The following is a 24,522-nucleotide window of genomic DNA, read 5'->3' as shown; positions in this document are numbered from 1 at the left end:
TACGTTTGCTGAAGTTTTTTTTACTGCTTTTTTTCTTTTTCAGGGCACATGTTTTATTCTTGTTCATTTTGTATAGGCTTTCAGGTTATTTTTGAATTTATCTTATGATTTCTTTATTTTGTTTCAATGTTGTCTAGCATCTTCATTATTTTATGGAGAAAGCTGTCAATTTTTGTCTTAATAAAAATGTTCCAAGAAGAGTAAAATCTAATATACTTCCAAATTATTTTTAACTTCTTTTACTGAGTGTTACAAAACATGATAGCCCTGGTTGTTTTTTTTTAATGTGTGGGGTTTTTTCTTTTGTGTGTATGTTTGGTTTTTAGTGTTTTTTTTTTTTTCCCCTGAAAAACTGCTTGATCATAAAGAGTGTATGAATTTGGATGACAGATGTGAATAGCAAACACATTGAACTGAGGGTGGAAAATTCATTCTGCAGTTACAATTTACATTCTTTTAGGTGAATAATTTTATCTGTGTAAGCAGTGAATGGAGCTGCAGTATTGATAGAGACACAGTAATATGTGTGCTTTGTTAGGCTGATTTTATAGCTAGTTTTGTTATTTTCAGATGAAGCAAAAATAAAGGGACTCGCAGCTCCTAGCAATCTTTCTGTGAATCAAATTCTTGAAGGTCATAGTGGTAAGTGGCTTTGAGTATTTAATGTACTTTTGCTTAGAATAAAAAAATACAAGATTTTGTGACGTTAATAGAGTAATTTTGCCATAACTTTTTATTACAAGTCTGAAACAAAGATTATTACTGTTCAGCTCAGGTATATAATATCTTGGCTATCTATTTTTTCCAAGTTATCTGATGAAAGACCTACAGTCATGATCCGTGAGTGAATTACTGGGTTGAGAATCAAACTGATGTAGCCTAACTTCAGTTCTCATGGCTGATGTGTAATGCAAAATGCGTGCTGCACAAACCAATCTCGGCTCTTTCTCTTACGATTTAAAGTTTACTTATGGATTTTGCAAGTCTAAATCTGTGTCCTTTGACATTACAGCCTGGCTTGTGCTTTGTATTACCTCAGGCTTTGCTTTTTCCAAATTATTTGGTACCCATTCATTATCCTGAGAAAGAAATACTGATTTTTATTTAAGTGGATGATGCTGCTGTATGTGTTATATTATAGACAGACTTTATTATTTTTTTTTTAATCATGCAGTGCTACTGGTATAGCACTTGTTATCTCTGACTTTAGCATGGTTAATTTGGAAATGCTACACAGTTGCATGGGACTGGAATATTTTTTTCAGTGTTTATGTAGAAGATCATGATATGTTTGTTCACATACTACATTTGTAGATGACAGATAAAGAATGTTTTATATCAGAAGAGAAAAGCTAAACAGATGGGCAGTCAATGCTGAAATTGCTGAGTTAAACATTTACAGTTTTACTGTGGTTCTACTGTGGTTTCTTTTTCAAAAAAGGAGAACAATTTTCTCTTGCACTTTTTATATGAAGTTTTAAATTCTATATAATAGGCTAAAATCAGAAATGTCACTAAAAGCCTCTATAAGCATTTTTTCTAGAAACATATGTGGATGGATAAGCTTTTAATTTTTTATGGTATATGAGATTTCCTTGTATGTTATGGTAGCTTCACATTTATTCTGAAGAAATCAAATTTAGTTCAGTACACCCATTTTTTGCCTTAAATATATCTTTGTTTTCTCTTTATTGACAAATTACAATATGTGTACGTACATGGACTGCCGTATAGAATCACAAAATGGTTTGGATTGGAAAGAACCTTAAGACCATCTAGTTCCAGCCCCTCTGCCATGGGCAGGGACAGCTCCCATATGCAGACAAAGTTTATAGAGGTTAGAAAACAGGCTAGAGAAGGATAGTGTGTGGAAGTAAAAAATGGATGCAGGGAAGCATTAAACTCTTGTGAAAGAAATGTTAAATGATCATCATCTATGGACAGTGGGCTATGAAGAGAATGCAAAATCCTTACATTCTTTGAAGAAGTGGTCTTTTCATGAGGATTTGCAGTTGAAACCTGCTAACAGTCAGGGTTAAATAGTTAGTTAAATATATAAAAAAGTGAATTTGTTTAATGGATATTTTGAATGGATGTTTTAAATTCTGAAATAGATTACTGTTACCTTCACAAATTCCTGACATTCAGGGTATCTTTGATTGCATCTGTTGATAAAGTTCATGATTAAAAGTCTGAAAAATGGAAAGGACACAGAGGAAATGGATGACTAGCAGTGAGGACACGAAGGAATGTGATGCTTGAAGTGGCCAAGTTCACATCCAGTGTTGAAATCAGATGCTGCTTAGAAGCCACTGTTTGAAGATGTCTCGGGTCAAATATTTATGAGTAGGATCCATATGAGACTTGAGAGTCTGCAGGAATTGAGTTTAGAGTTCTCTTTTTGGTAATCGTGAAGGAGATTTTGTTTTAAAAGTGCAGCATTACTGAGGATCAACATACTAAGGGGAAGAGAAAACTAAAACTTATTATGACAGTAAAGTTTTCTTGGCTTCACAGACTAACATGTCAGAGATGGTCAGAAACTGCAAAACTATAATTTGGGTTTCACATATTGAAGCAATATTTTGAGCAGAATTTGGAGAGGATGTTAGTCAAGTGGGTGAATACAGAAGCAAAAGGAGCTGTTTAGCAGGATTTTGAAAGAAGAAATGAGAGACACAAAAAGAATGCCCAAAATTAGAGTCTGAAGTGCAAATTTCTGGAAAGCTCCAGGCTGATCAAGTTGGATGTGGTGAGTTTTATTAACTTACTTAAATGATGTAAATAAAAAAACTGTATCATTTTCTAGGTTCTGTTCAAGTAGTGACATGGAATGAACAGTATCAAAAACTGACTACAAGTGATCAAAATGGACTTATCATTGTGTGGATGCTGTATAAAGGTACTCTGCAGGATAAATCTGAGATGGGATAATATTCTATGTTGTGAGAAATCTTTTTGTTTTCTCTCTCTCTTTTTTTTTTTTTTTTTCCCCCAGCAATTAAAAGAATTCCTACCCAGGGCTTTTATTCTGCAGACTGTAAAGCTCAAAATAGATTTAAAAAAATTTCCAAGTTTTTATTGTAATACTTGTCAACATTTTTCACAGTGTAGTCAAATATAGAAAGGTGTTTGTCCTGTAGAGATACCTTAGGAAAAGATACAAATTTTTAGCCACGTGCTTTGTAAACTGCTCTAAATTTCTTGTTTTCTTCTATTTTACTTTATTTCCTTGGAGGAAAGTAGTATATTGAACCAAAAAAGAAGCAGTGCTTGTTTGTATAGGTTCTGTTCTGGGTATTGTAGTATTAAAAGTTCTAAAAGTGCATCAAGCTCAGACGTATTGGTGGTAGAACTGCAAGAATTAAGCAACCCTGCTGAGAACATCAATTATATACTTTCATAAAAGCAGCCTTTAGAAACGTGTAATTAAGGCAGTAGACTAATATGACTTCAGGAAGGGATTCTATAGGTATGTAGCGAATAAAAGACAGACTAGGGACAACGTAGGCCCCTCTGGAAGCTATCAGGAGAGCTGGCTACCCTGGATTTGGAGAAGGCTGAGGTTCTTAATGACTTCTTTGCCTCAGTCTTCACTGGCAAAGACTCTGACCACACCACCCAATTCTGGGAAGGCAGACACAGGGACTGTGAGAATGAAGACCTTGAGCCCACTGTAGGAGAGGATCTTGTTTGAGACCATCTTAAGAACCTGAACATGCACAAGACCATGGGACATGATGAAATCCATCCGCGGGTCCTGAAGGAGCTGGCAAATAAGGTTGCTAAGCCACTGGCCATCATATTTGAAAAATCATGGCAGTCAGATGAAGTTCCCGATGACTGGGAAAAGGGAAATACAACCCCCATTTTCAAGAAGGGGAAAATGGATGACCCAAGGAACTACAGACCAGTCAGTCTCACCTCTGTGCCTGGCAAAATCTTGGAGCAGATTCTCCTGGAAGGCATGCTAAGCCACATGAAAATCAACAAGGGGCTTGGTGAGAGCCAGCATGGCTTCACTAAGGGGAACTCCTGCTTGACCAATTTGGTGGCCTTCTATGATGGGGCTACAGAACTGATGGACAGGGGTAGAGCAGCTGACGTCATCTGCCTGGACTTGCGCAAAGCATTCAACGCTGTCCCACACGACATCCTTGTCTCTAAATTGGAGAGACATCAGTTTGATAGATGGACCACTCGGTGGATAAAGAACTGGGTGGATGGTCACATGAGAAGAGTTGTAGTCAATGGCTCAATGTCCAATCGGAGAAAAGTAACGAGTGGTGTCCCTCAGGGATCGGTGTTGGGACTGGTCTTGTTCAGCATCTTAGTCAGTGACACGGACAGTGGGATTGAGCGCACCCTCAGCAAGTTTGCCGATGACACCAAGCTGTGTGGTTCGGTTGGTACACTGGAGGGAAGGAATGCCAACCAGAGGGACCTTGACATGCTTGTGAGGTGGGCTGATGCCAACGTCATGAAGTTTAACCATGCCAAGTGCAAGGTCCTACACCTGGGTCGGAGCAATCCCAGGCACAGCTACAGGTTGGGCAGAGAAGCGATTCAGAGCAGCCCTGCAGAGAAGGACTTGGGGGTGTTGGTTGATGAGAAAATGAACATGAGCTGGTTTCAGTGTGCGCTCGCAGTCCAGAAAGCCAACCGTATTCTGGGCTGCATCAAAAGGAGTGTGACCAGCAGGTTGAAGGAGGTGATCCTGCCCCTTTACTCTGCTCTTGTGAGACGTCACCTGGAGTATTGTGTGCAGACTTGGTGTCCTCAACATAAAAAGACATGGAACTGTTGGAACATGTCCAGAGGAGGGCCACGAGGATGATCAGGGGACTGGAGCACCTCCCATATGAAGACAGGCTGAGAAAGTTGGGGCTGTTTAGTCTGGAGAAGAGAAGGCTGTGTGGAGACCTCATAGCAGCCTTCCAGTATCTGAAGGGGGCCTATAGGGATGCTGGAGAGGGACTCTTCACTAGGGACTCTAGTGATAGGACAAGGGGTAACGGGTTAAAACTTAAACAGGGGAAGTTTAGATTGGATATAAGGAAGAAGTTCTTTAGCGTAAGGGTGGTGAGGCGCTGGAATGTGTTGCCCAAGGAAGTTGTGAATGCTCTATCCCTGGCAGTGTTCAAGGCCCGGTTGGACCGAGCCTTGGGTGGCATGGTTTAGTGTTGAGGTGTCCCTGGCCATGGCAGGGGAGTTGGAACTAGATGATCTTAAGGTCCTTTCCAACCCTAACTATTCTATGATTCTATGATCTATGATTCTATGATTCTGTAGCTTTCTGTTTGTTGTATATTACACTGAAAAGTTATATGTAACTCACCATCTCATGTTTACTTCTAAGCAGACCATTGTCGTCTTTCTCCATTACATTGAACTCATAATTTGATTGCTTGGTAACTTATATATATTATATATATAACTAATATATTTTATAGTACATGTTTGTTATGTATTTATTTTTTGAACAACTTCAGGAATTCATATGGCTAAGAAACATCATTACCATCCTATTTGCATATCTTTTAAAATGAGAATAGTTTTACTGTTTGGATTCAGTATCTTGCATCCACTAGGTGATTATCAAATCAGAAGTATAACACAGTTTTTCATTCACTACTAATAGGTACTTGGTACGAAGAGATGATTAACAATAGAAATAAATCTGTTGTTCGAAGTATGAGCTGGAATGCTGATGGAAAAAAGATTTGTATTGTGTATGAAGATGGTGCTGTGATTGTTGGATCGGTGGATGGTAAAATTTAAGCTATACTAATTATTGTGGTATTACATAGCTTTTTTTTTTATATATTATGTAAGTAGTGGCTCTTTGTCTCTAGATAAACAGGAGCAATAGTTACTTTCTAATTGTTGCTTTGATTTTCTTTAGCTATTTTAATTTTTACATTGGAAAATTGAATCCTATTTTTAACTTTGTGTCATATTTATTAAGTGCAATCAATGTCCTGTTACAGGTAATCGCATTTGGGGAAAAGACTTGAAAGGTACCCACCTGTGCCATGTGGCCTGGTCCTCTGATAGCAAAGTTTTACTCTTTGGAATGTCAAATGGAGAGATTCATATTTATGACAATCAGGGAAATTTTATTGTAAGTTCATGGTGATATAATAAAGGTATTAACAGGCTTACTTAACTTACTAAACTTAGCTTACAAAAACTTACTTCCTGTTAATGTATTTCATGTTTGTTTAGTTGGTGGAATTCATAGTTGGTAGACTTCAGTACTGAGAACTGGACAAGATCTTGTGTAGAGAGTTTTTATTCAAGATTTATGCATCTGCAGCATTTTAATATAAATATTTTTTTCTTGGTAGCTAAGTAAATATCACATCAACTAATGCCTTTTTGCCTTGCAGTGGTTACTGAAAATGTGAAAACATGTATGTGGTACTAATTAAATGAAGTTCATGTTAAAAGTACTATTGTAGTATAAAGCAATAGTTAGAATAAAGCAGTGTTTTCCATTGCTGCTGTCATTCTTTATTACATAAGGAATGTTACATGCTTCAGAGAACACCCAGTAATAAGTGCGTTCTGCATTCCTACAACATTGGCTTGTTTATTTATTTTTATCTACTTATTTGTAGTACTGGAATATATGATAATGCTATGGCAAAATGCTAAACAGAAGTAAAACACAGACTTTGAAATGAGTGATGTTCCAAAGAATCATGTTTACTTTTAGATACCTTTTATGGTGAATTTCCTGTTTGCCTTCTCGCCTTCCCACTCCCCTTTTCTCTTTCTCATCCCCCTTCTCCCCTTTCCTTCTTCAACCCCCAACTGTATCTTTCTTTCTTCCCACTGCTGTAGTCATGGTGTTTCTACCATGTGCTGTAGATTATTGAAATTCTTTAAGTGACTTGTTGTCCCTCCCACCCAACATTATGTATGGCTGTGCGTGCTAGCCCTTGCCCTCTCTTCCATAACTTACCTGCTAGCCCTTCTTGAAGTGATCCAGGTGCACTCTTATCTTTCAGAAAAAGCCCTTTTCTGTGTTACCAGGTGTCCAGGGCTAATTACTACAAAAGTAAACTTATCTTAATTGCTGTCCTAATTTGGACGTGTATTTTTTCCAATTATTTTTATATATTATTCAAGTGATTTTTGTGAAGAAAAAGCTGACAAAATGTTTCCTGTAAAAATCCTGTGGCCAGGATTGGTTTAAATTATTTGTATTTTTTTTGTAAAGTTCCAGTAGGATTCTTTGGGTGCATGCTTGTGGTGGTGGGTTTTTGTTTGTTTGTTTTTTTTTTTTTCCTTTGAAAAGTAACTTAAAAGCAATGAATGAAAATGCCAATATTAAAGTGCTTCTTTGTAGTTAAAATACGTGGTTTTGTACCTCTGATCTGGCTTCAAATAAGGAAGTTTTTCAAACTTAAAATTTTGAGAATGTGAAAATTTTTCTTGGGACAGGAAAAAGATTTGCGTACGTATCTGTTCTTTTGCAGTATATCAGTAAAGATGTAAATTGTTCTAAATAGCATGTTGTATATGACTTTAAATAATTAATGATTCTTATTTAGGTGAAAATGAAACTGAGTTGTTTAGTGAACTTAACTGGAGCATTCAGCATTGCTGGAATACATTGGTATCATGGCACAGAGGGCTACATTGAACCAGATTGTCCTTGTCTTGCTGTCTGTTATGACAATGGAAGATGCCAGATAATGAGAGATGAGAATGACCATAGTAGGTACCAAATGTGGGGTGCTAATTAATGAGCTACTCGTGACCCAAAATGTTGACCTGTATTTATATTCTTTATTTCTTAAAAACTAGATCCTGTTTTGATTGACACTGCTATGAACGTAGTATGCATTCAGTGGAACCACTGTGGAAGTGTATTGGCGGTGGCTGGCTCCCTAAAAACAACTTCTCAAGATAAAGATGTAAACGCTGTACAGTTCTATACTCCGTTTGGTGAGGTAAAAATATTTAATACATAAATTTTTTTTTATATCTTAGTATGATTTGTCTATGTGGTTGTTACTGGTTGAATCTGGGTGCCAAAATGTGGGTGTTTAGTGTGTTTAATGTGCTCTAAGGTATCTGGGATATCTACCTGATCTGGAAAGATGACACAGGATCAGGTCACCTTTTAGAACAGCGAGTTAGTGGTCAGCATGAAAATCCGAGTGCATCTCATAAACCACTAAATGGTGGGATATGCGTAGTGTCTAATTTTGAACACCTGACTCTGATACCTGAGTTCAGACTTAGCAGTAAGTGATCATCATCTACAGAGGTTTCCTTAGTTGAAAGTATTAAATGGAACTAAAGGTTTTGGCAATACTGTTATCAGGCTTCTAATGTCCTTGAGATTAACTGAAACAGGTGTGCCAGATTCTCTATCTATTATTTAGAAGTAAATCTGTTAGATTTTAGAATTGTTTTGTTCTAGTTCTCATATTCAAGTACAGGCTTAACGTTTTGGATGACTATATCTTGTGTGAATAATGTGTGACCAGTATGTGGACTTGGTATTTGCATCTTATCAAAGGCATGAAATAGGTGCCACACTATGCCAGTTCATTAATAACAGTTTATTTAGGCACAAAGTTATGCCCTCAACAGGCAAGTTAGATCTAAGCATAGGTATCAGTGGTCTGCTTGGTAAAATGCTGTATTTTTTTGAAGTCCAAGACTATTAAAAATCTGACAGTTAATAATTGATGAATGTATCCTTTATTACACACATCCATATTATTTGCAAACAAAAAGCTTCACAGAAACAAGTGCTCTGTGGGACTAAGGTTACAGTTCTTGAAAACTTCTTTTTCAGTTGTTTCCTTCGGTCAACTTCAAATTCCATGGCAAAATAAAGATGGAAAAAAAAAAAAAAGATGGAAAGTCTGTTTATTTGTTAGCTCTTAAATTGGAAATGGACATCTAACTGCCTTTTTTAGACTTTTTTTGAAAGGGAATAAAGAGGAAAATGCCCTTTGCCTTACTACGAATTGTGTACCCATGCAGCTAATTCAGTGCATGTTCTTGACATAGATTAGCTATTTGTTTTTATTTCTTTAAACCATCAGGTAAGGGTGTTGTATATCAACTGGGGCATGTCAGGTAGTGGTGCTACTGTTGTGTATATTTTAGTAGGAATTGAAATTATGTAGGTGATTCAAGTTACCAAACAGGAAAAACTGTTTATATTGACATTCTCCATCTGTTACTTAGTTTTGTAAGTTTGAACTACCACTGAGTCCTGGTGTTTCTTTGTATCTAGGAAAAAAAAATAAGGCAAAAGAATACTTTACGGAAATGCATGTTAAATATCTGTTTGCATGTGTATTGTACTTGGAGAGTCATTAAAGGGTTCTGTAAAGAGGATCTATGTTTGGTTTTCATCAACTATCAAAACTGTTTTCCTATGAGAAATACTGACTCTTTTCCTTTCCTTGTTTTACACAAGCATTTGCGCACACTCAGAGTGCCTGGCAAACAGATCTCTGCTTTGTCTTGGGAGGGAAGTGGACTGAAAATTGCACTGGCTGTCGATTCTTACATATACTTTGCAAACATTCGTCCTGATTACAAGGTACATAGTAATGAGGCACTTAGCTACCACATAATAATAGAATCATAGAATCATATAATGTTTCCTGTTACTATGTTTCTGAGTGTGTTGAAAAAGTAGTTCTCTCTAATACATAAATCAGAGCTTAATTTATGATTACTGCTTGATCAGCAGTAGCGACTTGAAGTTTTAGTGGACTGTGAGTGTCTTGGTGGTGGAATGACTTTAGCTATTGCTTTTACAGTGAATTTATGATTTTATTTTCATAATATGTAAACATATGCTTTGTTAATATTAACAGAATTGGGCATGTTTCTCATGTTGGTAGTAACTGGGGCTTGTCACGCAGTTAAGGTTCCAGTGTTTTTATTGCTGTTTGGTTAAAATGTGTGGGCTAAGTGATACAGTGGTGTTTGGTTGAGCCTTAGTTTTACTGTCATACTTTTGGTGGTGAATTACTAGTTTGAACCGGGAGAGTTGTTTGGAAATTTGAACAGTAGAAACTAATACAACCTGATAGGCACATTTCCTACTTTTACTTCAGTTCCAAATATACTTGAAGAAAGTGTGAATTCAGCTAATTCTGAATCATGTTTTTATCTTGTCTGCCACATAGGGTTTTTGTTTGTTTGGCTGGATTTTTTTTCTTTAGAGTTAGGACTATTTAACTTAAATTTACAGTTTAATAAAAAAAAGCAATTACTGTCCAGTATACAGTATTGTATTCTTTTTTTTTCCCACCATATTACATGTTTTTAATTATCCGTGTGTAACCGCTGTGATTAAAGAGACAGAATGTAATGTGAGGAACATACTGCAGCTATATTGAAATGTATTGTTCCACTCAGTTGTGAAAAATTATTGGTCAGGGAGTTATATACACCAGTCTGCTGGGAAGCCATTTCAGGTAGCTTGTTGTAAATCTGATGGAAATACTTTGGAAATTTGAGCTGGAAATTAGTCTTGCAGGAAATGCTACTTAATGTTTATTCTGGGAAATGTGTAACAGCTGGAGCACAGGCCTATTGCTTTTTCTTAAAATCATCAGGATATATGAGACCATGTGTATTTCAAGGTCTGGCACAGTTTGCAAATGAATAATATTTTGAAATGTTAGTTTCAGGAACTGCATGTGTAAGCTCCTTTTTTTGTTTTTGTTTCCCTTTGCATATTTAAAGTGGAAAAAGGTGTGCTCAAATGAATTTATTTCTGCAGCAAATAAACTCTTAACCTCTTGGTAGTATGCTCAGTTTCAATGTTAAGTATTTTTATGGTGAATGTTATGTGTTGTCCTTCAATAAATAACCCACATTACTATTGCTATGTTCTTTCTGATTACATCAGTAACTAGATATTCTAAAAGGTTGCAGTCATTAAACGATAGTGATTCAAAGATGTCATTAATTTTGGCTGGATTGGAAGTAATGACCTGGAGATGGAGTGTTAGTATCACATTATCCATCTCCTGAATAATTTCCTGTATTTTTCAGGTATTATCATAATAAGAGAAAGGGGTTCTAAATTAATATGACAGTAAAAACTATGAATAGAGCCAACCTTTTTTAAGCTATTCATAGTTTATATGTAATCTCTTTGGAGTTGAAATACTAATTTAGATTCTATGCCTCTAGTTGCATTTCTTCTGGTGTATATTACATTGTTCAAATCTACATTGGATTTCACTTTATATCCTAATCATTCAGCATTCTGGGGTCCTTTGCCACTTTTTGAAATCAGTTTTATATTTGACAAACCTGATTTACAGTTTACTGACTTGTTACCTGATAATTTACTCATAAATTTTGAATATTCAGAATAGTATAAGTTCTAGTTTGCATCTCTGGGAAGGATCTGGTGGGTAGTGCTCTGATTGGAATAATGGTAGTTTTTTTACAACTCTTCTATTTTTCTTCCTGTATCCAAAATGAGCTTTATTTTCTTCAAAATCCAAGTTGGTTGTATCAGTTAGGTCATCTTCATTAACACATCTGTGGCCTTTCTGAAAGATAATAAATGATAATAATAAATGAATGAGGTACAACTTCTAGGGCTAAAAACATGATGACCAGTGTGTTGTATTTATCCATAATCATCTAATCCCATTATTTATTTATTTATTTATCACATTTCTACCTTGTGTGAAAGCTGGATTTACTGATTTGTGATTCCAAAAATCAGTGCTTTTTACATCTGCCCACTTGTTCCTCTGGCTGTCTTCCACAGCATTATGTTTGAATTCCTGTTGAACTCGACAGATAACCTTTGGGTTCTGACAATCTCACCTGGAGTATTGTGTGCAGTTCTGGTGTCCTCAACATAAAAAGGACATGGAAGTGTTGGAACAAGTCCAGAGAAGGGCCATGAGGATGATCAGGGGACTGGAGTGCCTCCCGTATGAAGACAGGCTGAGAAAGTTGGGGCTGGTCAGCCTGGAGAAGAGAAGGCTGCGTGGAGACCTCATAGCAGCCTTCCAGTATCTGAAGGGGGCCTATAGGGATGCTGGAGAGGGACTCTTCATTAGAGACTGTAGTGATAGGACAAGGGGTAACGGGTTAAAACTTAAACAGGGGAGGTTTAGATTGGATATAAGAAGGAAATTCTTTCCTGTTAGGGTGGTGAGGCACTGGAATGGGTTGCCCAGGGAGGTTGTGAATGCTCCATCCCTGGCAGTGTTCAAGACCAGGTTGGATGAGGCCTTGGGTGATATGATTTAGCGTAAGGTGTCCCTGCCCCCAGCCAGGGGGGTTGGAACTAGATGATCTTAAGGTCCTTTCCAACCCTAACTATTCTATGATTACCATTCAGTTTATAGATCTATTCTAAAAGTTATTTTGATGATAGTTTATTGCCTCTGTTTCATTCCCTTTAGAGTGTGGGTACCCTTCTGGCCAGCTCTCTACCAAGCTTTCTGCTCTCTCTAGTAAATGTTGATGCAGAGAATTCTAGTAGTTTTTCTACAATTGCATCATCATCCTTAAGTGGCTTGCTTTATATCTCCTTTATTGGTCAGCTTCACCTCTTTTCTGAGATGTCTTCTGGATTTGCTTTTTAGAAAAGGTCTTCATTACTAATTTCTATAATTTAAATTAGTTGAATGCAATAAAATACATCTTAATGGGGTTTACAGTATTCATAGAATCACAGATTGGTTTGGATTAGAAGGGACCTTAAAGATCACCTAGTTCCAACCCCTCTGCCATGGGCACAGACACCTTCCAGTATACAAGGTTGCTCAGAGGTGCTTGAATATTCCATTTCTTCTTTTGCCCTTTCTCCTACCTGTTACATGAATAATTACATTCTTCTGGGCAGAAGGGAGGTTTTTTCTCATGTTGTTAATATGGAAGATGTGATGTGAGTTAACATATTGCTTTAATATAATTGGTTATTTTTGTCTGCTTCAGTAATTGCACTGTTTGAGGTGTTTATTTTATTTCTCTTGGGAAATGAACATTGAGTTTTCAAATCAATAGTCATAGAGCAAGTATTTTCATGGCAAAAACCATCTTCACAGTGGGTATTTCTATGTACCTGCTGAACAAGTAAGAAACAGGGGAAAGTGAGATCTTGTTTCATTTTGAGTTTGATCCTTCAATTCTGATTGCAATTGGCTATTCTGGTGATAGGAAGGCTTCTTTTGCCAGTTTAATACTATGCCAACAATGTATTACCAGAACTGTGTTCACATGCTTTTAATAAATCAGTTCACCACCAGAACAGTAAAGAGTACTGAATACTGATTGTGTATATGGAATAAACACTTTCTTTCATAGCTGTGAACAATTTATCATTGAATTCTTGTGATTTATGATGGGCTTTATCAAAATTGTCTCTCTTGGCAGTGGGGTTACTGCTCCAATACGGTTATTTATGCATATACTCGACCTGATCGTCCAGAATACTGTGTAGTCTTTTGGGACACAAAGAACAATGAGAAGTATGTAAAATACGTCAAGAGCTTGATTTCCATAACAACTTATGGAGACTTCTGTGTTTTAGCAACTAAAGCAGATGAAAATCAACCTCAGGTAAAAATTCTTTTAATTTTCATTTGAAACACTCTGTTCCACATGTCAATGCTTTACAGTCAGAATAAGATGAAATATAAAATTCTGAATCTGTCTCAGTGTGTCATTCAGTTGTCATTTGACAGAATGGCACTGGAATGGACTCAGTGTTTAAAAACAAAGAACCCCAAAAAAGTCATAGCGATAATGTGCAGAACTGATTCATTGCCTCTATATTTTAACTCCTTGTAGCCATTGGTAACTTACTGAAAACTGCATACTTCCAAATTAATGTTTCTTTAGAAATAGTTAAAGAAGCTAAAAGCAGGAGAGGATCAGAATGGTAATGAAGACTTAATCAGTCAGAAGTGATGGGAGGGGAAAAAAGGAAATTTTTAGGTAAATCCCATGTTCCTACAAACTGTTCCATTTATTTATTTTAAATGGATTGACAAATGATATAATTTGGTTAATGTATGTTTGGTTAGCATGATGGATTTTCTTCTTGTGTTTGCTTCTGAATTCTTTCCTATATCACTTGTATATTGCTTACAAAGGAGGAGCATGAGATGGAGTCAGTTGGTGCAGCGGTAAAAAATATGCTTTTTGCTGCTTTGCTTGATTGCACAATAGGTGGTGTACTGTCATATGAATTGAAAATCTGGTACCCATGGCCAAAACCATTTGGTGAAGTTGAGTGCAATAAAATGAGATTTTTTTTTTTTTCCTGTATTTTCCTTTATAATAGGAAACAGTGGAGGGACACAGTGTAACTTTCCTGAGCATTTTAGCATCTAAAAATTACAGATAATGAGTTTTTTCAATTCTTTTGAAATGGCTCCAGTGTAATTATTAACACTGTTAATGAAATGAAGTGAACAAGCTTATCCTTTGGGTAGCAGTTCATTAGAGTTGCTTTCTGAAAAACAGATTTGTTTTGCAATAGATTTTGGTCATTAGAATTGTGATTTCAAGATGGCAAAAGGTAGAGCAATAGCTGATGGAGAAAAAAGATTAATTTCATCAGAAACTGTTCAAAGGTGAATGTGATTAAGTTACAAAGAACTTACTGGTGATACCCATAGCAAGGTTTGAGCTTTCTGCTTTCATTAAATCAGATGATGATTTGATCTTCCTGCTCCTGGCACCACCCTATATGTTCATGCAGCCTCTGTCTTGGATACTGTTACGCCATCGCCTCTTGGCAGTCCTTGATCTACTGAGTTAGAGCCTCAGAAATACGTAAAAGTGCATAAAAGAGAAACTGATTATAGAGTGAATTGATTATAGAGTGAATTTTGGGATAATTTAACAGAGAATAATTAATATGAACATAATGGAAACAAAAAGCCAGGAGTGGTTTCCTAAAGAGGTGGAGACTCAACATAATTTTTTTTAAAAGATAAATTTGAGAATGCTGGTGGTATGTTTAGCTCATGAACAAATAAATAAAACCACTACTTTTGGGAAGGTTTTATTAGTGGCAGAGCCAGAATAATAAGGTATAATAAGCTAATTAATTCACAGAAATGGTTGTTCATAACTTTTTCATTGAAAGAATGAAGTTCATACAGCAGCTGAAACCTAAACTCTGTCATTCTCATGTAATGAATGAGCTATCAATCTGTCAGTTTCAAGGGGTAAGCTGTACAGTCACTGTAGACTTTGCAGTAAAAGTTGCTACTTAATTTCTCATTCAAGACATTCTTATTTCCTTGTGCAGTAATCATAAAGTTATTTAGTCCTTAGTTTAGATCTGGAAAAATAAATACATTAGCAACCACAAGAAACGCTGATGTGTAGGTCAATTTTTATTTATTTGCTTTTTCCTGAGTTTAATAGACTAAGCTGAGGTATCTATGCTATCAAAGCCTTCCCAAGTGGGATTACAAGAAGGGCTAAACTAACAAAACTCACTAATTTTGTAGTATCTGCAGTACTGCAGAGTAGAGGATAGCCTTATTCACAATTCTCCCCACATGTAGCCTTCTTGGAGGTTCAAGGAGATTGAGGTCTGTGAAGGACTGTTGGTCTGTTCTGACTTCTGGGAGCTAGCAAGGGGTTCTGATGCAGTTTATTACCTATTGCATAGACAGCTATGCAACAGTTGAGTCACTGAGAAATTGTTGGTGTGTCATGCTAGTAAATCATTGCAGTACAGCATGTGCCTCGCTCAGCAGGGTGGTGATGGGACACTGGCTGTCTTGCCCATATGCTGTCTGTGGACCCTGCTGGTGGGTACATCCATGTATTGTATTTTGTCTGGTAGATTTGCTCCTTTGCTGAAGACAGCCGGTCATTTCCCTGTTTTGTGCTTGGCTTCGTTTATAGTGCTAATTGGCAAATACCTCATTACTCTCGTGCTTAACGCTGCTTTATATTTACTGCAGTCGTGGTCCCTCTGTTTTTTTGTTGCTGACCAGCATTAGATTGTGTGAAATGTGGGTTATTTACAAAAAATGTGGTTGTAATGACACTTGCTTTTATTTTCATACAGTATGTGCTGGTTCTCTGCAATTCTATTGGCACTCCCTTAGACCCCAAATACATTGATATTGGTAAGCAACCCGCAATAGTCTGTTGTATTTTTTTCTAGTATTTATAATGAAATTCTTATGCAGGTCTGTTGTTCAATGATGAAACAATCACTGTGTGGTAACACCCCTGGCATCCAAATGTTTTGATCTTCTGTTCTATACATGGTTTAACTATGATTTTTATACTGGCTTCTTACATGGACTTAACTCTCCCTAAATGTATTAAATGTGTGATCAGGGGTTTCCATGTTGTGAACCGTAATTTGTGTTGGAGATGGCCTATTCTCTCTGCAAAAAGTAACTCTTCCATCTTAATCAGTCTTTTTAGAGAAGTTAATTCCAAGCCATAATGCTAATACTTGGTGTTAATATTAAACAAACAGCCATTCTGTCTGATAAAATAGATGGGAAAAGTGTCTAGCAAAGTTTTGGTAAGAGAGATGATGAGGAAACTAAGGTGAAGAACTATGAGACAAAGAGGTAACAACAATTTATAGAAGTAAGGAAGTAACAACAATTCATAGAAGCATAGAGGTAGGAAAAACTACCAAGCCAAGTATAGAAATAGTTGAGGTCATAAATATCACTGTTTTTCTCAATAAGTGCTACTGTGATTGAAATCTGAAATAAATGCTCTAACTAGAATGACAGGTTAGACTACTGAACAGTTTTTATTTTATTATACAGTAGGTTTGTAAGTGTCATTTTCTAACGTTGTTGAGTTTTTCAGTGACAGCAGGAGGAAATCAGCTGTGAGTCATATGTGTATATTGTGAAATTCATGGCTGATATTGTAGATCATAATTGAAATGAAGAGTATCCTGCTCTGATGAATCAGTTTTGTCTTCTGGAATATGTGTGAAATACTGTGATACTTCAGTTTTTATGTCAATTTTACAATGGATGGAGGAGAGAAAACAAACAAACAAACAAACCAACCCCTCTAAAAAACCCCAAACTGAGCACTGAAGTAAGATGGTGTGGTGGGTGGTAATGGTGTGGGTGGGGTGTCTGTTGTGTACCTCCTGTCCCGTCCTCTTCTGTATGCCTACTTAGTCTCCTGGGCTGACTTGACAGGTGGGATTGGAGTGGTGGGAGGAGGATTCAGGGAGTTACAGGAAGTAGTTTCTATCATTTCTACAGCTGACATCTAAAATAAGTTCAGTGGCTCATTCCTGAAAAGGGTCTTTTTGCCTTCTGCCAAGTACAAAGAAGCCCAGGGCAACCACCTCATCTCTGTCAGAGATGTCTAAAAATAGGTGAGACAAATCTCACTCAAATGGTCAAAATTAGCTTTGCATGTCCACCTCTAAGTCTGCATTTAAACTACATTTTTCTAGTGTTCTGTTTATGTGAGCTTTCTAAAGCTATCTGTGATAGTTTTATTTCTTTATGTTATAAGCAAAGGTATCAGTTTATGATCCCCCCATTGCAACCTATCTCCTTCAGCTGTCTGAACACATTAAAAGAATTTTACCCTATGACTGAAAACAGTAAAAAAGAAATACAATTTAACTGAAAAATGCTGTAGTTGTTCCAGCTGGGTTTGAATTGTGCTGAAGAGATTAAGCAATCTGGAAAAAGCTACTCTTCCTTTAGCTTAACTAGGCATTATGCAGTCTGCTGCTGTTCCTTCCAGTGTCAGAGGATCAGTTTAGTGCATAGATCTACAACGTGGTTTCCTAGGGTGAGTTCATTTGTGAAAATGCTAGGGGTTATAGACTTCAACCTCATAGACAGGCAAATAGCTGATGTGAGGAATATTTAATTTTCGAGTCCTGAAAAATTTCTGTAGTCTCAATAGTTCAAACATAACAAGCAAGCCTTTCTTTGCTGTGTAGTAAACATAGCCAAAAATTCAACCTTTTCTTAATATGTGCAGTCTCTAAGACTCCTTTTAAGTTAACCCACCAAACTTAGGGAAGGGACTTAAGATGAAAGTGAAAAGCAAGCACCTACAGTTGCAAGACAATTCCAAAGACCATGTGCTGGTTTTATCATAGTTGCTTTCCTTTTCTGTGATCTCTGAAGGTACAGCTTTATAGAACAACTTGAAATATTTATAAGGTCAGTTTGTGCAAGATGTAGACTCCTGTACACAGTCAAGGTCTTAACATGCAGTGTATCATGCTGTTTATCACAGTTGGAGCTTCTTGGCAATAGAAAATATAATTGCTCCAGTTTGACAGGGTGCTGAACTTAAGCAGCTGACTGGCCTTGCTGAGATCAATAGAAGAGAAGACCTTGTGAAACCTTAAAGGCAGAAGACCTTCTGTAAGGTTTTTCTAAGATTCCAGTTGGTGCACACATCTGAATTGTATAAATTGTCAATTTATAACATTTTATAAAATTGTTTCAACAAAGTAGTATTAATCTCCTGATGACAAAATAATTGTGACCATGCACAACGTTTGATTCACCCCCAGGAGGTGCAAATCTTACACAAGTAGCTCAAGAAGGGCTCAAAAAAAGTGCTTATTCCTTTTATTCTGTTGAATTTTAAATTATGTCATTAGCTTTCTGATGATTGCCTCTGCTAAGGGTGGCAAAATAGGATTAATCAGTCATTATCTGGTCAAAGGCCATCCCTTCAGCTTTCTTTAGATCTTAATGTATGGTTACACCTTAAAGCTCTTCCTGGTGTTGCTGTTTATTTTGACCAAGGGTATTTTTCTTTCTGTGCTTCCTGTGCATTGTGTTTAGGGTCATTCACAATAGCTAGTGTTTGCTAGGCAGTAAATTACTCTTTGTCTCCATTGTCTAGCATTATTATGTTCCATAGGTACAAACATTAACCAACACAGTTTCTTCTGTGCTTGTTTTACAAGCTTTCTGTCAAAAGTCCTTTCATGAATAGCTAAATATATATTATAGAAGGTTAAATATCTTGTTATATAATATCTTTTTAATGGAAACACAGCAGATGGTATCTGCTAAGAATGTCATGCAGGCTGGATTATGTCATCTTCTTATATGTTTTTAGGAGCATGGACATAGCAAAGTGTCATTTTAAGAAATGATAATCTACAGATTAGGGATTATAATGAAATGCTGATCTACATGTGAAACAGCACCTGAACTGCTGTTATTTAAAGTTGATAATTTTAAACTATAACTGATCTTCAGTATTTTGTTGTGTTCTCTAATCCGTGGCCATTCATGAGTTGTCCCATGTGCAGTTCAGTTTTCCCTGCTGCTGTCTGATGCTTTTTTCTATTTATGAGTGAACAGTTCTAGAGACATTTGAATCAAGCTCTAAAATTAGTCTTATCAATAACATCTACTTAGGTTGGTCACAGGTTCTGAGGAACAGCCTGTAACAGGATTGTATGAAAGCATCAGTTCAGTCTTGTGTCTGTCTGTCAGATTGCTTCCTTTCAACCAGATTTAGGTGTGATTACTTGTCTCTCATGCTTGTATATCCCATTTCATATACTAGAAAGTGTCTCAGCTTTTTCATGCAGTGAAGTAATATAGTCATGCACTAAATCTGTTTTCCGTTATTTTTTAAAGAAGATTAGACATGAAAGCAGGTGTTTTCTAACTGTTTTGAAGTGAGATGCATTGAGTGTGGATGAAATACTGACATTACAAAAGGTTGTTTGAGATTCCTGGATATATAAGAAATAAACTTTCTTTCCTTCAGAGAGGAGGTTTTATGAAGGGACAGTGAAGAGAAATGAGGTGAGAAAAAAAAGGAGGGCCAGAGAAAACTTAAAGGACAGTTGTTCACGTTGATGTTGTTTTAATGGGGTGGTGTGTTTAATCCTTTTCAGTATTTGATCATTGAAAAGTAAGACAACTGTTTAAATGTTTTCATTATCCGAAAATTAAGTATTAAGATACTAATACTGAAGTTAGCTATCTGCAGAATCTGTGGGAAGAGCTAGACAATCTAAGAAGTCTACGTGTTTAGCATTGAAAGCTGCCATGCAGTGGAAATGCTGACTAGGAGAATATCCTCTTGCCTCCTCCCTTATGATGCTTGCTTTTCTGTCTGCTTAATAGTCAGAGCATGAATTCTTTGAAGGGCACTGATGCCCAAGTGAGCAGCAGTTGCTGCTAAAATTGAGGCCACTGCATAAGATGATAATACTTCCCTACACTAAAGGAAACTAAGTAGTTAAAACAGGTGAGTAGAAAGGAATTCTAGATCTTCCTCTCTTTGAAGGGATTGAAACGAGCATCTTTCCTTTTCCAGGAAAGGACAAACCCCATTCCTTCCTTCTCTGCTTAGCAACAGCCCTAACTTGGGAGTGGCTGGGTCATCCTTTCCTCATATTCAGTCTATGCTGTTAACACAGCCAAGAAGGAAAGCATTTTAGGAGCAGAGTGTAGCCCAGTGATTAAGGCTCTGAGGTGAGAATGGGGAGTAGAATCCTTTAATTTGGAAGTGACCTACAAGGATCACCTAGTGCAACTGCCTGACCATTCCATGGCTGACCTGGAATGCACATTATTAAGGGCATTGTCCAAATGCCTCTTAAACATGGACAGGCTTTGGGTCTCAATCACCTCTCTAGAAAGCCTGTTCCAGTGTTTGACCCCTCTCTCTGTGAAGAAATGCTTGGATTTTAGTTTCTTTTCCCACATATTTTTCTGTTTCTAGTTTTTTTTGTTTGCTTGTTCAATGCTTGTCTAGTATAAAATGCTAGAGCCATTCTAGAAAAAATTCCCATATGTTGTCCTTTTATGCAGTTGTTAAGGCTATGTAGGCATTTTTGTAAAAGGTCTGGTTCCCACACATAGATGCCGCTTTTCCGGATGTGTTTCTGAAAAGATGTGATACTGATGATTGTGTCTGTGTGCTGTGTATCCCTCTCCCCTCTCCCTGTGATTTCACATTTGGCTTATATCACACAGAATCACACAGAATCCCAAGGGTTGGAAGGGACCTCAAAAGATCATCTAGTCCAACCCCCCTGCAAGAGCAGGGTAACCTAGAATACATCACACAGGAACTTGTCCAGGCGGGCCTTGAATATCTCCAACGTAGGAGACTCCACAACCTCCCTGGGCAACCTGTTCCAGTGCTCTGTCACTTTCACAGTAAAGAAATTTTTCCTGATGTTCACATGGAACCTCCTATGCTCCAGTTTACACCCATTGCCCCTTGTCCTATCACTGGACATCACTGAAAAAAACCTAGCTCCATCATCCTGACACTCACCCTTTACATATTTGTAAACATTGATGAGGTCACCCCTCAGTCTCCTCTTCTCCAAGCTAAAGAGTCCCAGCTCCCTCAGCCTCTCCTCATAAGGGAGATGTTCTGCTCCCTTAATCATCTTTGTGGCTCTGCACTGGACTCTTTCAAGCAATTCCCTGTCCTTGAACTGAGGGGCCTAGAACTGGACACAATATTCCAGATGCGGCCTCACCAAGGCAGAGTAGAGGGGGAGGAGAACCTCTCTTGACCTACTAACCACACCCTTTCTAATGCACCCTAGGATGCCATTGGCCTTCTTGGCCACAAGGACACATTGCTGGCTCATGGTCATCCTCCTATCCACCAGGACCCCCAGGTCCCTTTCCCCTTCACTACTGTCAAGCAGGTCAACCCCCAACCTGTACTGGTACATGGGGTTGTTCTTCCCCAGATGCAAGACTCTACACTTGCCCTTGTGGAATTTCATCAAGTTTCTCCCCGCCCAACTCTCCAGCCTGTCCAGGTCTTGCTGAATGGCAACACAGCCCTCTGGTGTGTCAGCCACTCCTCCCAGTTTAGTATCATCAGCAAACTTGCTGAGGGTACATTCAGTTCCCTCATCCAGGTCGTTGATGAAAATATTAAACAGCACTGGTCCCAGCACCAACCCCTGAGGGACTCCGCTAGTCACAGACCTCCAGCTAGATTCTGCCCCATTGACCACAACCCTCTGCCTTCTTCCTTCCAACCAGTTCTTGATCCATCTCACTACCTGATTATCAAGCCCACACTTCCTTAGCTTATCTATGAGGATGCTATGGGAGACAGTATCAAATGCCTTACTGAAATCAAGAAAAACCACATCTACCGCTCTACCATCATCCATCCACCTAGTTACTTGCTCATAGAAGGCTGTAAGATTGGTCAAACATGACTTCCCCTTGGTAAAACCATGTTGGCTGCTCTTAATGACCCCCTCATCCTTGATATGTCTAGAGATGGTGTCAAGAATAAGCTGTTCCATCACCTTTCCAGGGATGGAGGTAAGGCTGACTGGTCTATAATTACCTGTGTCCTCCTTCTTGCCCTTCTTGTAGACCGGCGTGACATTTGCCATCCTCCAATCCTCAGGCACCTCTCCTGTTTCCCACGACTTACCAAAGATGATGGAGGGTGGCTCGGCAATGACCTCCGCCAGCTCCCTCAGCACCCGCAGGTGTATTCCATCCGGACCCATCGATTTATAGATGTCCAGATTGCTTAACTGATCCCTAACCCAATCCTCATCTACCAAAGCAAACTCCTCCTTTATCCTGACTCTTTCTGGGGCTATAGGAATCTGGGTCCCCCGGGGAGAGTCTGCAGGAGTAAAGACAGAGGCAAAGAAGGCATTCAACACCTCTGCTTTCTTTATATCCTCTGTCTCCAGGGCACCCACCTCATTCAGCAGTGGGCCTATATTGCCTCTTGTGTTAGTTTTATCCGCTATGTATTTGAAGAAGCCCTTTCTATTGTCCTTAACCCGACTTGCAAGATGAAGTTGCAAGGAGGCCTTAGCTGTCCTAATTGCCTCCCTGCATCCTCTAACAACTGTCCTATATTCCTCCCAAGTGGCCAGCCCCTCCTTCCGTAATCCATAGATTCTCTTTTTCTGCATGAGTTTGCCCAGCAGTTCCTTGTTTAACCATGCTGGTCTCCTGGCTCCCCTACTTGACTTCCTACCCATTGGGACACTCTGATCCTGAGCTTTGAAGAAGTGGTCCTTGAATGCTGACCAAGTATCTTGAGCCCCTTTACCACCTGGTAACCTTTCCCATGAGACTTCCCTTAGCAATTGATTGTATCCTTCCATTGCTGTTGGAAAGAAGGGGAAGCCCTGCCCTCCCTGCTTGCTGCTTGTTCTTGCCCTCTCCAGAATTAGTGATTTTCCCTTTAATCCAACTTAAAACTAATCTTTTATTTATTTAGTTTTGAGGTCAGTTAGATGAATGAACTGATCCAGCTTACTCCGTGGTCAAACTACTGCTAGAGCTGATACAGAAGAAATGGCAGGGAAATGTGCCAGGGGTTGGTATGTGGTTGTGTTTTTTTTTGATAGCAACAATAATTTTAAGTCTTAGGCATGCTCATAAACTGTCTAATTGATTGTACTCCTCTGGATAAAGCATGGATGTCGCCATCTTGTTTCTGTATGACAACAGAGTTTATCTGAACATGCTTTTTTTTTTTCCCCCAGTTGAGATACTTCAAGGTATGCACAAATCATAGAATGGTTTGGGTTGGAAAGGACCTTAAAGCTCTTCTAGTTCCAGTCCCCCTGCCTTGGGCAGGGACACCTTCCACTAGACCAGATTGCTCAAAGCCCCATCCGAACTGGCCTTGAACACTTCCAGTGATGGGGCAAATGAGTAAGTTTAGCCTCTATGGGAGCTGTAGGTCAAATGGGAAGTCACTGGTGAGTCTGAGAAATGCCCACAGCTTTCAGAGATGGGCTTAGTTTAGCCTTGTCTTGGAGTAAAGTGTTTAAACATTGACTAAACTGAGTCCAAATATGAGGCTTAGTACTAAAAGCTTGTAATTTGAGCAAGAAAAAACCTTATTTCCACACAGGTCAGAAGAGTCTAATGTTTCATTTTTAAAGGACAAAAGCATTGATTGTTACAACATGTACAGCTGCGAGGTAATAAGAGAACACAGCAAATACATATAATGTATTAATGCTGTTAATGAAACAGAAGAGACTGCATCTTCAGTTGTATATGACTAATTATTGAAATGAATGTGCTATATGAAGTACACTGAATTGCACATAATGTAAACAACTGTATTGCTCACATGTTAAGCTTCATCGCTAAGCCTTCTTCCCCAGTATTTACGTTTGTAGTGGAAAAGTATTCTATAGCCATCAGGTAGCTTATGTAATTCTCTTGGTTTTAAAGAAATAAAATCTGCTCAATCAATCTTTGGCCCTCTGTCTCTCCTAGTTCTGCTCTTCTTTATGGCAGGCTTATAGCTCCCTCCAGAGTTCTGTTCCTTGCTAAAATACAGAAAAAAATGTGATTGCTGTAAAAGTATCAGATTTTGTGCTCTCAGCATATTATCTGTATGACTCAGTGTTTCACTAACAGCCTGGGCTACACAATTATTGTGAATTTGCCTGTTTTGTCTAGTAGCATACTGATTTACCTGTAGAATTTAAAGACATTGAGGGATTTACTTAATAGGTTTCAACATTTTTTCTATGCCTTTTTATGTGCACTCACTGGTTTT

The 24,522-nt window shown here is 38.0% G+C and overlaps 1 protein-coding gene across 3 annotated transcripts in view; it reads left to right on the top strand.

Annotated features, from left to right (window-relative positions):
• WDR35 (WD repeat domain 35) overlaps positions 1–24,522 on the top strand; it is a 47,633-nt gene that overhangs the window by 942 nt on the left and 22,169 nt on the right. For 2 of the 3 annotated variants that reach the window (XM_061460888.1, XM_061460887.1), the window contains exons 3-11: positions 571–642; positions 2,810–2,902; positions 5,642–5,770; positions 5,991–6,124; positions 7,563–7,728; positions 7,819–7,964; positions 9,455–9,580; positions 13,402–13,587; positions 16,064–16,124. In XM_061460888.1, the coding sequence (XP_061316872.1) occupies positions 571–642; positions 2,810–2,902; positions 5,642–5,770; positions 5,991–6,124; positions 7,563–7,728; positions 7,819–7,964; positions 9,455–9,580; positions 13,402–13,587; positions 16,064–16,124 (1,113 nt within the window). The remainder of the gene's footprint in view (positions 1–570; positions 643–2,809; positions 2,903–5,641; positions 5,771–5,990; positions 6,125–7,562; positions 7,729–7,818; positions 7,965–9,454; positions 9,581–13,401; positions 13,588–16,063; positions 16,125–24,522) is intronic. The other variant, XM_061460889.1, reaches the window with a different exon arrangement.

Source organism: Pezoporus flaviventris, unplaced genomic scaffold (assembly GCF_033815535.1).
Source record: "Pezoporus flaviventris isolate CSIRO_AGI_PZ_B2104156 unplaced genomic scaffold, CSIRO_AGI_Pfla_v1 ptg000031l, whole genome shotgun sequence".
Classification (NCBI taxonomy): Eukaryota; Metazoa; Chordata; class Aves; order Psittaciformes; family Psittacidae; genus Pezoporus; species Pezoporus flaviventris.
This window is presented reverse-complemented; position numbering and strand designations above follow the sequence as displayed.